Source organism: Aquarana catesbeiana, linkage group LG07 (genome assembly GCF_042186555.1).
Source record: "Aquarana catesbeiana isolate 2022-GZ linkage group LG07, ASM4218655v1, whole genome shotgun sequence".
NCBI classification, from domain to species: Eukaryota; Metazoa; Chordata; class Amphibia; order Anura; family Ranidae; genus Aquarana; species Aquarana catesbeiana.
Window position 1 is genome coordinate 210,302,444 of NC_133330.1, and position 13,730 is coordinate 210,316,173.

The 13,730-nt window shown below is 44.9% G+C and overlaps 1 protein-coding gene across 4 annotated transcripts in view; it reads right to left on the minus strand.

Annotated features, from left to right (window-relative positions):
• LOC141103425 (pancreatic alpha-amylase-like) overlaps positions 1–13,730 on the minus strand; it is a 155,904-nt gene that overhangs the window by 1,008 nt on the left and 141,166 nt on the right. For 3 of the 4 annotated variants that reach the window (XM_073593004.1, XM_073593002.1, XM_073593001.1), the window contains one exon: positions 13,021–13,142. The exons of the other annotated variant lie outside the window; for it this stretch is intronic. In XM_073593004.1, coding sequence (XP_073449105.1) covers positions 13,021–13,142 — 122 coding nt within the window. The remainder of the gene's footprint in view (positions 1–13,020; positions 13,143–13,730) is intronic. 4 annotated transcript variants of the gene reach the window in all.

Sequence of the window (13,730 nt, forward strand, 5' to 3'; positions counted from 1 at the left end):
CATTATGGCCACTGGATGGCGCTAATGTAAATATTTATATTATACGGAATTACCTGTGAGTGATTGGCCATGGACAAAGACTGTCTGCGTCCAGTGGCAATCATTCTACGTAATCGCTCTATGACCAATTATATGTGATTGGGAGCTTTCAGCCTCCAATAGCTTTTAATAAGGTTGCCTCCCACAGCTAATCACAAGGAACCCCTGCTGTGGTTCCCACATGTAATCACACACAGCCCCATTTGCAAGTGTGAATGGGACTTTAATCTCATCTCAGTATAAGTTTTGATTAGTTTATGGTGGCAGGCACAGACAGAGACCATCTCTGTTTTAATTACATCTCTGCATAAGTACAGGGCACTTAAAAATAATAACTACGAAAGCACCTACAAACAACAGAACTCCACCTCAGACAGACTGCAAGTAAACTTATTGCTGTAGTTCTCCATACAGCTCTTTTTTCTGATCTGCCTCTTATTCTTTCCACCCTCTAAAATGCTGTATCTTACTTTATTTCTCATTATAGTGTCCAATCTCTTTAAACTCTCTTTCCTCCACCTCTCAGCTTATATATCACCCACACTACTATCCTGTACTTATTACTGCACTGATTACCTCTCATTCATTCTAAACCATCACACAGTCACTATCTTCTTCACCCTCTTGCTCTTGCTAATATCTGGGGATATTTAACTTAATCTCAGCCCCCTGCCATCTAACCTTCAACCCCCACACCTACATTTGTAGAACCCTCCTTCCTTTGGCACTATCCGCATTCCTAACAATCTAATTATTACCCTCCTGATTCCAAATGCAACCACCCCCCCATTTGATGTGCCCTTTGAAATTCCAGCTTTGTCTGTAACAAACTCACCTCCATCTATTACCTTTTTATCTTCAGGAAACAGACTTTGCCACCTCAGCTGCCCTCCCCCATGGTGCCCTTCACTGGACTCACTCATCCAAACCCAGCAAACAAAACAGAGGTTTTCTTCTATCCCTACAAAACACTTTTCAAGTTCATCCTACACCTCGCTTACTATCCCTTTTCTTTCTTGTCTACTTTTTCTGGGAAGTGCTGTGATTTATTGGCATCTGTGGCAGTGTCACATTTCCTTGATGACTTCTCTGCCTGTCTACCATATTTTCTTTCCAAAGACCTACTATCATCCTTTGGCCTAACACAATAAACACACACTTCTACTCACTCTAATGGCAACACCCTTAAAAAGGAGGTCCAGCCTGGATGAGAAAAAATTAAAAGTCAGCAGCTACAAATACTGTAGTTGCTGACTTTTAATATTAGGCCAATTACCTGTCCAGGGAGCCCACGATGTCAGCACCCCAGCCGATCTTCGGATCGACTCCCGGGTGCTGCCGCTGCCATTCCTGGTAAGGGAACCAGGCAGTGAAGACTTTCGGCTTCACTCCTGGTTCCCTACTGCACATGCGCAAAGCGCGCTGTGCATTCTAATTGGCCCGGTGGCAGGGAACGAGGAGGGAGGGCGAAATCTTGGGAGATCGGGGCACGGCCCGTCTCCAGAAATGGGGAAGGGGGCCTGTCAAAAACAGGTTCCCCATTCCCCCTCCCCCCTTAAAGGTGCCAAATGTGGCACCAGAGGGGGGAGGAAGCATGTAAGCGAGAGTTCCACTTTTGGGTGGAACTCTGCTTTAAGCTTGTGATCTCCCATTGCACTCCTTGCAATGCATAAAACACCTATTTTCCTCTTTCTAACCACAACAATACCAGTTTCTCGTTCTCCCCATCTTTAACTCTCACTGCGTACAGAAATAGTTGCAGCTACAACCTTGGCAAACAGTAGACACCATAAATCTCAAAAGACATATTTGTGCTCTTCAGTGGCTGTGGCATAACACCAAATTCCTACAAAACTTCACCCTATATAGATATGCCCACCAAAAATACAGTTCCTGCCTCAGTGTTGGCAAATAGACCTATTTGATCACTCTTCAATCTATCTCTTTCTGCCAACACCCTCTCATCCCCTCCATACCAACTCTTCTCTACCTTTAATTCTCCACTTAATCCAATTGCTTCTACCAAGTAACTCACTCACTACCCAGGAGATTGACAATCATTTCAAAAACAAGATTGATGCAATTCATGATGGGATCTCCGCTGCCAGATATCTTCCCCACTTAACATACCATGTCTACCAACACATTTACCACCTTCCTCCTATGTTCTATAATTTGTATTAACCATGAACAGTGTATTGGGCATAATCAATTAGTCTCTTTTGTTGTAGTCATTCTGTTAGGTCCGTGTATTTTCTCACTGTTCTACTGTGTACTGTGGCTTGCCTATTTGTAAAACCCAATAAAAAAAATATTTAAAAAAATGCTTCCCTTGTTTGATCCTGTTACCACAGAGGTGGTTACTCTTTACTTCTGTCTGATGCCACCTAACCACCTGCCCTCTATTCCCTCACAACAACTTAGCACATCCTCTTGCTCTATCTATGCTCTCTAACTCACATCTTAAGCCCCCCCCCCCCTCCACTGACATCTTCCCCACCACGCTAAAACATAAACTAGTCACCCCCATACTAAAAAAATAATTGCTGAACTCCTCTTGTCCTAACAACGTAAGACCCATCTCAGAGGCGTAACTATAACCTTAAGGGCCGCAGTGTAAGAAACCATGAAGGGCCCCTGACCCGCAGTATGATGGTGGTGGGGGGTATTGTGAAAGGATGAGGGGCAGTATGACGGGGTATTTTGACAGGAGGTGGGCAGTGTGACCAAAGAAGGGTATCTGGAAAGTGTGACCAGAGGGGGGAGTGTGATAAGAGGGGGCACTGTGAAAGAAGGGGTGCAGTGTGACAAGAAGGGACAGTGTGACAGGAGGGGGGAAGTATGACAGGGGGGCAGTGTGACAGGGGGATATTGTGACAAGAGGGGGGCAGTGTGACAGGAAAAGGATACCTGGGAAGTATTACAAGAGGGGGGCAGTGTAATGAGGGAGCACTGTGAAAGGAGGGGGGCTGTTTAACAAGAGGGGGGTATTGTGACAGGAGGGGGGTAAATATGACAGAAGGGGGCAGTGTGATGAGGGGGTAGAATGATGGAGGGGCAGTGTTACAGGGGGGGCAGTATGACAGGAGGGTATTGTGCCAAGGGGGCAGTGTGACAAGGGACAGTGAGACATGTGGGGGCAGTATGACAGGTGGGGGGGCAGTGTCACAGTTGACAGGTCGGGAGGCAGTGTCACAGGTGGGGGGTCAGTGTCACAGGTGGTGGGCCAGTGTCACAGGTGGGGAGGCAGTGTGACAGGTGGGGGGCCAGTGTGACAGGTGGGGCCAGTGTGACAGGTGGCGGGTGGGGGGGCCAGTGTTACAGGTGACAGGTGGGGGGCCGGTGTCACAGGAGACAGGTGGGGGGGCAGTGTCACAGGTGGAGGCAGTGTAATGAGGGAGCACTGTGAAAGGAGGGGGCTGTGTATTAAGAGGGGGGTAGTGTGACAGGAGGGGGGTAAATATGACAGAAGGGGGCAGTGTGACGAGGGGGCATCATGATGGAGGGGCAGTATGACAGGAGGGTATTGTGCCAAGGGGGGCAGTGTGACAGGGGACAGTGAGACAGGTGGGGGCAGTATGACAGGTGGGGGGCAGTGTGATGGGGAAATAGTATGACGTAGGCAGTGTGATAAAAGAGGGGCTATGTGGCAGGTGGGGGGCCAGTGTCGCAGGTGACAGGTCGGGAGGCAGTGTCACAGGTGGTGGGTCAGTGTCACGGGTGGGGAGGCAGTGTGACAGGTGACAGGTGGGGGGACAGTGTCACAGGAGACAGGTGGGGGGACAGTGTGACAGGTGGGGGGCCAGTGTCACAGGAGACAGGTGGGGGGCCAGTGTCACAGGAGACAGGTGGGGGGCCATTGTGACAGGTGGGGAGCCAGTGTCACAGGTGACAGGTGGGGAGCCAGTGTGACAGGAGACAGGTGGGGGCCAGTGTGGCAGGAGACAGGTGGGGGGCCAGTGTGACAGGAGACAAGTGGGGGGCCAGTATGACAGGAGACAAGTGGGGGCAGTGTGACAGGAGACAGGTGGGGGCCAGTGTCACAGGAGACAGGTGGGGGGCAGTGTGACAGGAGACAGGTAGAGGCCAGTGTGACAGGAGACAGGTGGGGGCCAGTGTGACAGGAGACAGGTGGGGGCCAGTGTGACAGGAGACAGGTGGGGGGCCAGTGTGACAGGAGACAGGTGGGGGCCAGTGTGACAGGAGACAGGTGGGGGGCCAGTGTGACAGGAGACAGGTGGGGGCCAGTGTGACAGGAGACAGGTGGGAGGCCAGTGTGACAGGAGACAGGTGGGGGGCCAGTGTGACAGGAGACAGGTGGGGGGCCAGTGTGACAGGAGACAGGTGGGGGGGCAGTGTGACAAGAGACAGGTGGGGGCCAGTGTGACAGGAGACAGGTGGGGGGCCAGTGTGACAGGAGACAGGTGGGGGCCAGTGTGACAGGAGACAGGTGGGGGCCAGTGTGACAGGAGACAGGTGGGGGGCAGTGTGACAGGAGACAGGTGGGGGGCCAGTGTGACAGGAGACAGGTGGGGGCCAGTGTGACAGAAGACAGGTGGGGGGCAGTGTGACAGGTGGGGGGGCAGTGTGACAGGAGACAGGTGGGGGGCAGTGTTGTGCTTAACTTACATGAGAAGTCCATATGGAAGAAGCAGCATGCTTCCTTGTGATGTCCACAGGATGTCCCTCCAGGCAGCACAGTGTATACAATGGAGAGGGGAGGGGCCTCTGACCCGAGCATGTATCGGCAAGACTCAGAGTGTACAAGCAGAGGGACAAACTTGTGCCCTGAATCTGGTGCCTGCTCGAGTCCGAGGCCCCTCCCCTCTCCATTGTATACACTGATACTCGGGAAGTGAACTGTGCTGCCTGGAGGGACATCCTGCAGACATCACGCTGCCGATTGCCCCCTCCCGCCCCCCTCCCCTGTATAGTTAGATGCCAGCCGGAGGTACAGGGGGAGGTGCGGGGTCTTGGGGCCCCCCCACACTGGCAGAATGCCAGGGCCCAGTCGCAAGTGCGACTGTTGCGACCCTGGTAATTCCGCCACTGACCCATCTCCCTGTGCTGATTTGTCTTATTAGTATTTATTGCTTGTATAAACTTGTAACAGGAGATGGTATGGGATACTCCAAATGCTGTGGTAATCAGTTTGTGAGTTTACCTATGGTGGATTCCTTCTGTTAACCCTGCATACTGGCACGGATTACATTTGGATAGACATATTGATTGCTGTGGCACGTTTTGATTGTTTTTTTTTTTTCACTTTACCTGAGCACGGATTTTACATACATTTTATTTAAGGTGGGTGTGAACCCAATTCATGAAATTTGAGCTGGGCACATATATATGTAGTATTCCTTATCTCTCTCCAAAGCACTGAGTTCCGCGTGTTTCTTCTGTCCTGTAGCACTGTTATCAGCATGATAACTTCTGACAAGTTTTCCGACACAGGAGATAAAAGCAGCCTGAAGTTTGTGTCGTGGGAGGTTGCTATAAATAGATTAGCGGAGTGCTGCTCGATTCAGAGCAGAGCTCTGCACATTACTTCCTTCCTTTGCCAATGTGGAGTGGGGGGGTGTGCCTTGGCTGTATGCCAATAATCCAACTCCCAGTGCTGAACAAATCTGTAACACGATGTGCAATTTCTAAAGAATATAGAAAGCTGAAGATAGCAGATATACATGTAAAACTTATGTAGTGAGATTTGTTTAATTTCTGTGTATCATTTGAGGCTGTTCACTTCACTGGGTATATGTGAGGGTTTACATCCACTTGAAGGTTTGCGAGCTGACAGCTCTTATGTCTAGGGACCTTATTACAATTACATAGACATGGTTCAAGGATCCAAATAATTGGGAAATAACTACACCAAGGTACACACAATACACAAAGGACAGAGTAGGGAAGATGGGAGGTGGAGTTGCCATATACAGTATGTCAAAAATAGCGTAAGGCTATCATTGATTCAAAAAACAAATGAAATACTTGAAACTCTGGGTCTGCCTACCAACCATTGAGGGATCTTCCCTTAGATATGGTGTAGTATACAAACCCCAGGACAGACTGAATATTATTATAACGTATTAATTAAAGAGGCAATGAAGGAAAAGGGAAAGGGAAAGGTTTTAATTATGGGTGACTTCAACATGCCTGACATGAACTGGAATTCTCAAATTAATATTACAAGCGTCAAGCAGGAACAGGAGGGATGTAATGGAGGCAATTAATTGATCTTCTCTGAAACAGTATTTAGTAAAGAGCCCAACCCACAGTGATTATATTCCAGACAGGCCTGGACTGGTCATAGGGCACACAGTCAATGGAGCCTTGCCTCCTCCTCCACTCTGATGGTCCATCCACAATATGAGGAGGAGCCTAGGGGGAGGGACATGTGTGTGGACAGAGCCGCACTAATCTGAGGCCTGTGAAGGGAGATTTACACTTAGCAGAGTAAAGGAAGATTTACACTGAGCATAGTTGCACTGGGCAGATTTACACTGCAGGGATTGTATTGGGGCATCACACTAGGTGGATTACACTGGGGGGATTACATTGTGAGGAGGATTACACTGGGGGGGTTTACTACAGGGGATCGCATTTCAAGGATTAACCGGGGGTGATTTACACTGGGAGGATTGCAGTGGAGATTACACTGGGGAACTTAACACTGTGGGGGATTACAATGGGGGGGATTACACTGCAGGGGATTACACATGGGAGAGCAATGGGGTGATTACACTGTATGGATTTACACTGGAGTGTTTACACTATGGGGAATTAAAGTGGTTGTCAAGCCACTTTATGCACTTTATACCATCCTCTGTGTTTAATAATCCTGTGTGCTCCTGTGTATGTGTTTTATAAAAATAAGCCGTTCTTTACCTGTTTTCAGAGCACTGATCGGCACTCACGTGACCTGCCGCCTCTCTGCTTTCCCTGTCTGACAGCTGCAGAAGGCGGGAACGAGAAACACTTCACATAAGTCAGGAGGGGAGGAGAAGAGGAGGAAAGAGCTGGCTGGTCATGTTAGCACCAAGCTGCGTTCTGAAAACAGGTAAAGAGCGGCTTATTTTTATAAGGCACAGACACAGGGGCACACAGGATTATTAAACACAGAGAATGGTATAAAACTTTTAATGAAACTTCAGCAGCAGGAGGGGAGGGGGCAGGCACTGACACAGGAGCTGACAGGCAGGAAGGGAGGGGGTGAGGAGAACAGAGGAGAGACAGAAGAGCTGCGGAAGATGGAGGCACGTAAAAACTGACCATGGTATCAGGGCTCAGCAGCCATGATAAACCATGGTCAGTTTACAGAGGGGAGGGCATAGCCAGGCAGGATCAGCCAGGTTTTTAAGGTGATACAAGGGACCAAATTACACAGCACAAGCACTGTGCTGCATAACATGCTTTAAGGGAACCGGATCAATATATTTTTTTTTTAGGGTAATAAACACTTTAAACTGGAGGGATTACACTGGGGGGGAGTACATGGGGGAGGCGTGGAGGAATGTCGGGTCCCCATAGCTGCTGTCTGTCAGTCTCTGGGTGTTCGGCTTTCCTTTCTCACCTTTCACGTCCCCTGGAAAAAGGCTGCATGAATAGGTTAAATGTTTAATCATTTTTTAGCCTGAGGATGTGTTTAAGGTGGATGTCTGAGTTTTGTTGAAGAGCATCATGATAATAGTAATATTAAAATATGTCTTGGTTCGTATATTTAGTTTTCTTTACTTTTTTTCTGGCAAAAAAATCAATTTTCTGGTTCTATGCTGATGTAAGCTATTTTTGTTTATTTACATTTTTTTAATTTATTTTGTATATATATAAATATGTTTTTATTATGTTGTATGTTTGTAAGATTTGTAATAAACAAAAAATGTACACGGGGGAGTACAATAGTGGGGATTACGCTAGGGGAGTTTACACTTTAGGGGTAATACACAGGTGGGGTTTTACACTGGGGGGGATTACACTGTTACACTGGGGGGATTACACTGGGAGGGGAGATTTACACTGGAGGCGACTGCACCGCAGGGAACTACAATGGGGGGATTTACACTGGGGGGGGATTTAAACGATACCAGTACAATGGGGGATTATGCTGGGGGGGGATTTACATGGGAGGGGATTACACTGTGGGGGATTAAACTGGGAGACTGCACTGAGGGGATTTAGATGGGGGGAAAATACACTGCAGGGGTTTTACACTGGAGGGTTTACACAGTTACACTGGGGGGATTTACACTAGAAGGATTACACTGGGGCGATTACAGTGTGGGGAATTTACACTTGGGGGATTACACTGGGCTGCTCTAAAATGCCAGGGCCTATTTTTTGTCCCAGTCTGGGCCTGATTCTAGACCTAGTACTGAAAAATGGGAATTGTCTGATGTTGAAGTGGAGAAAATGTGGGTTCTAGTGACCCCCAATGCATTTGGTTTGATATTAAGAACTGAAGAATCATATACAAAAACTAAAGTTTTAGATTTTTAAACAGTGCTGAAATGGGGGAATTTCTAAAAAATGAATTAAAAGTTTGGAGTAAAACGACAGTCAGAAATCAGTGGGCACTGTTAAAGTCTATCACCCTGCAGGTAACTAAATTATGTCAGGAAAATTAGTCAGAGCAAACAGAAGAAAAAAACAATGCAATTCACTAAAGAGGTAAGTTGGTAAGTAAAGAAGAAAAAAAAAATCTGCATATAGGAGATTCAATGAAATAGATAAGTAAATGTATAAAAATAGAAAAAAGGAGGCCAAACATATTATCAGTGCTACCAAAGCACAGAAAGAGGAGGAAATTGCTAAATCTATTAAGGATGGAGACAAAACCTTTTTTTAAGTACATCAATGATGGAAGAAAAAAAAATACAATGGGATCACTGAAATTAAGATTGGGCACACTTATGTCGAGGAAAAACTGGATGTAGCAAACCATTTAAACAATTACTTTGGTTCAGCCTTCACAGAAGTAAAATGTAATAACAACAACAAGTTGGGGGATCATATTAGTTGTAGTAATGACGGTTCAGTTTCAGGATTCCTGGAGGTAGCAGAGGAACTGGCTCGGTTAAAGTGTAATAATGCATTGTGCCCTGATGGTATTCATCCCAGAGTTCTAAGAGAACTTCGATGTATAGTTGTTGGACCATTAATGGATCTTTTCAATCAATCTCTTATAACAGGAGAGGTTCCTAATGACTGACAGATAGCTAGTTTCGTACTTATCCAAGAAGGATAGCAAGGTAGAAGCTGGCAATTACAGGCCAGTGAGTTTAAAATCTGTTGTAGTACAGACCAATATCACTGCTATGTTCAAATGCCAAAATACTGGCAAGGGTACTGGCCGCTAGAGTAAATAAATATATACAAAAGCTTATACACCCAGATCAATCTGGGTTTATCCCCAACAGATCTACCAGTATCAATATTAGGAGGGTGTATTTGAACCTGCAGATACCAACGGTAAATAAGGGTTCACGAGCTATCATTTCCTTGGATGCCGCTAAGGCTTTCGATAGCTTGGAGTGGGACTATCTATGGCGGGTTCTGGAGACATTTGGGTTCCGACCTATTTTGTAGGCTGGGTAAAAGCACTTTATAAGTCCCCAAGTGCCAGGATAAGGATTAACAATGCACATTCCGAGCCAATCCAGCTTAAGAGGGGAACACGACAGGGATGTCCCCTGTCACCTCAGTTATTCGCTTTGGCAATAGAGCCATTAGCAATTGCGATTAGATCAGCAAGGGGGATACGGGGATTTAAAAGAGATACGGGTGAAGACAGGATTGCATTATATGCAAAAAATATCCTGTTTTTCCTTGGTGATACCGACACACCCCTAGTGGAGTATTATGGAAGATTTGGGGCGATTTTCAGGCCTGGTAATAAACTGTGAGAAATCCGCCCTGATGCCTGTAGACCCAATAAATTCCCTGCCACCTTCGGTTGTGCAATTAAGGGTGGTGGATAGGATATAGTACCTAGGAATATGGCTAACAAGGGACCCAAACGGGGACCCAATCTTGTTCCTCTCCTGCTTAGATTTAGATGTAAGTGTGATATCTGGAGCCGCCTCCCCTTTCTGTGGCTGGATGAAACAATTTGATAAAAATTATTTGGATGCCACAATTACTGTACCAGCTACATAACTCCCCAGTTTGGATCAGAATGGAATGGTTCAAGAAAATTGAAACATTGTTTAGGGAACTAATTTGGAAGGGGGGGTCAACCTCGTATAGGACTACAGATATTGCAGTTACCAATAAAAGAGGGAGGAGCGGCAGTCCTTCACCCCCACAGTTATTTTTTAGCCACTCAGCTGCAGCATCTGAGGTGATGTGATATATCGGGGGAGGGGAATAAAAGGGAACGAATGATCTTGCAGGGAGCTCTGCATGGTAGTTTGGTTGAAGCCCTGGAAGCTGACTCTGTCCTCCTGGGGAGACCCACATTAAAATGAATCACAAAAGTTTGGCAGACACTTAAAAAAGTAATGGGATATAGGGGGCCAATATCATATACCCCGATCTGGGATAACAAATATCTACCAGACTTGATCCCTATGGATAAAATAAATGAATGGGAAGTGTGTGGTATTGGAAGACTTGTTCAATTATATGGTGGGAGTACGTTGAAGTCATTTGCTGAGTTGAGGAGTGAGTATGGTATCCCAAACTATTCATTCTATCTTTACCTTCAAATCAGACATGCTTTGAATGCTCATTTTAAAAACCAAACCGTGGAATGGTGTAAAGTTCCTCTTATTCAAAAAATAGTCAAAACAAGATCTTCCAAGGGTTTGATATCCGAGATATATGAACAGATATGTAGCAAAACTATTACTGGGGAAAGACTGGCCAAAAATAAAAACAGATGAGAAGAGGATTTGGGGGAAAGAATAACAGAAGAGCAGTGGAGGAGGATATTGGAACGGAGTCCCCAGGTGTCAGTTTCCCCTTCACAGAAAATGTTGCATGTATTTTTGCTACATAGAGTGTATTATACCCTAAAGAAGCTTTTCCAGTTCGGCTACAGAGCTGACGCTAAATGTCCAAGGTGTCAAGATACAGGTGATCTGATCCATATGATGTGGATGTGTCCAAAGTTATTTAGGTACTGGGTAGGGATATTGGAAGACATTAATAATACTTTTGGGAGCAAGCTGGAGCTGGATGGCATGGTATGTCTGCTGGGAAAAATAGAGGAAATTACTGCGACTGTAAATATTAAAATGGCAGTAATAGTATGCCTTTTCCAAGCACGAAAGATAATTGCCCAGAATTGGCAATCAGTGAGACCCCCGACACTTGAAGAATGGGTTAAGGTGATGGATGCCACTGTATGGAGAGAAAAAGTGGTATTTACTAGACGAAGGAACTTCGATAGATTTTTAAAGCTGTGGAAGCCATGGTTAGATAAAATGGGTTGCCCACCATAGAGGCGGTTAACAGGTTGGTAGAGATGGTGGATTGAAGGGTAGGTGGATAGTAAGATGAGGGAGGAGTAGAGAGGACGGGGAGGGGGGAGCGTAGAGAGAGAAAGGAGAGTAAAACAAAATATACACAATATATCTATTTATAACACAAATAGACACGTGCACGGATATGATTGCTTACACTGCAACACAGGGAGAGATGAGGGGGGGTTGATGGGTGGGAGGGGGTATAAAGGTTTATAGAATCAACAAGAGGTCAATTTTGCTTTTTCTGTTTTTAAGTGGATTAAATATGAAGGGTGCTTATTGAGTTCACATAAAGTTATATCAGTCTGATAATATGCCTGACATGGTAAAATCTATGATACTACTGTAATATGTCCTGGATCTTGATGTTTTTTGTATGTAGTGTATGTTTATTTTAAAATGACAATAAAAAGAAGGGGAAAAAAATCCGTTGTAGGTTAATGGAATCACTCCTGAAAAAAAGGATATCATTTAAAACGCACAACTTGCTGGACCCAAAGCAGCATGGCTTTACTGAGGACAGATCATGTTAGAATAATCTGACTGAAATTTTTGACTTTAATCACTAATATTGGACATAGCCTATCTTGATTTCAGCAAACCATTTGATACAGTTCCACATAACGATCTGATAAAAAAGTTGTACAATCTAGGACTTAAACCTTGAGTGGTTCAGTAAATATGCAGTTGGCTAAAGGATAGATACTAGAAAGTAGCTGTAAATGGGTTAATTCAGAACAGAGACCAGTCACAAGTCATGCACCAAAAGGCTCTGTACTAGGTCCTGTTCTTTTAATCTATATGTAAGTGATATAACTAAAGGGTTGGTGGGTAAGGTATGTCTTTTTTGCCGATGACACAAAGGTCAATAGGGTTGATATCCCTGGGACGTCTGCAACGTGGAACATGATTTTGGCACTGCTGGTATAGGTTAATACAGTGGAAACTGCACTTCATTGTTTTTAAATGTAAAATAATGCACCTAGGGAAAAAGAATCCTTTAACAAGTACAATATTGGGGGTGCAGTTTTGGCTAGCACTACAGAGGAAAAAGATTTGGGAGTACATATTGCAAAGTGATCAAACAGTGTGGCCAGGTGTTGGGAGAAAAAAATTGAGTTCTAGGATGCATCACTAGAGGGGTCCCAGCAGGAAGAAGGAGGTCCTGACTAGCTGTGTCTAGTTTTGGAGACCTCACTTACAAAAAGATATTGATACGGATAGAACAAGTCCAGAGATGGGTAACAAAAAATTTGAATTAAGCTTTCTGACCTAATAAAGCTCCAGCAATTTGTTTTCTTTTTTTACTTTATTTTTCTTTTTCACATTTAGTATGCATTAGTGCTTTGGTTCAATAGAGTCCAGCAATGAGGGATTTTCTATGATTGTTAAGTCAGGGACTCTGAACCTAGGGAGGAAGTTGAGTTGGCATTAAGCAATTCTACTGTAAATAATAATAATAATAATAATAATATAACTTTCCATTCTAAAGGGCTGTGCAAATGCAGTAACTTACTTTATCTGACGCCACCTGTGTTCACAAACCCAGCCACTGCCACATGTTGTATCTTCATTAATTGTGACAGCCATGATTGACCCATTATTGTAGCTTGGTGGCCCAACCCAATCATTAGTATCCTGCAGATAAAACAGCATCATGTTTTATTTTTCTTACCTATGGATTGCATTAAAAAAAACTATTGCAAAGGAGATAAAACACAACTGTTCTGATGGCAGCCAGATGTATTTTACTTTCATTTCAAAGAAAGACAAAATAAAACTGGTTATTATAAATGACAACCTTTCCTTACACTAGTTTTAAATACTCAGCACTAGGGATGAGCCGAACACCCCCCTGTTCGGTTCGCACCAGAACTTGCGAACAGGCAAAACATTTGTTCAAACACGCGAACACCTTTAAAGTCTATAGGACACGAACATGAATAATCAAAAGTGCTAATTTTAAAAGGCCTATTTGCAAGTTATTATCATAAAAAGTGTTTGGGGACCTGGGTCCTGCCCCAGGGGACATGGATCAATGCAAAAAAAAGTTTTAAAAATGGCCGTTTTTTCAGGAGCAGTGATTTTAATAATGCTTAAAGTGAAACAATAAAAGTGTAATATTCCTTTAAATTTTGTACCTGGGGGGTGTCTATAGTATGCCTGTAAAGGGGCGCATGTTTCCCGTGTTTACAACAGTCTGACAACAAAATGACATTTCAAAGG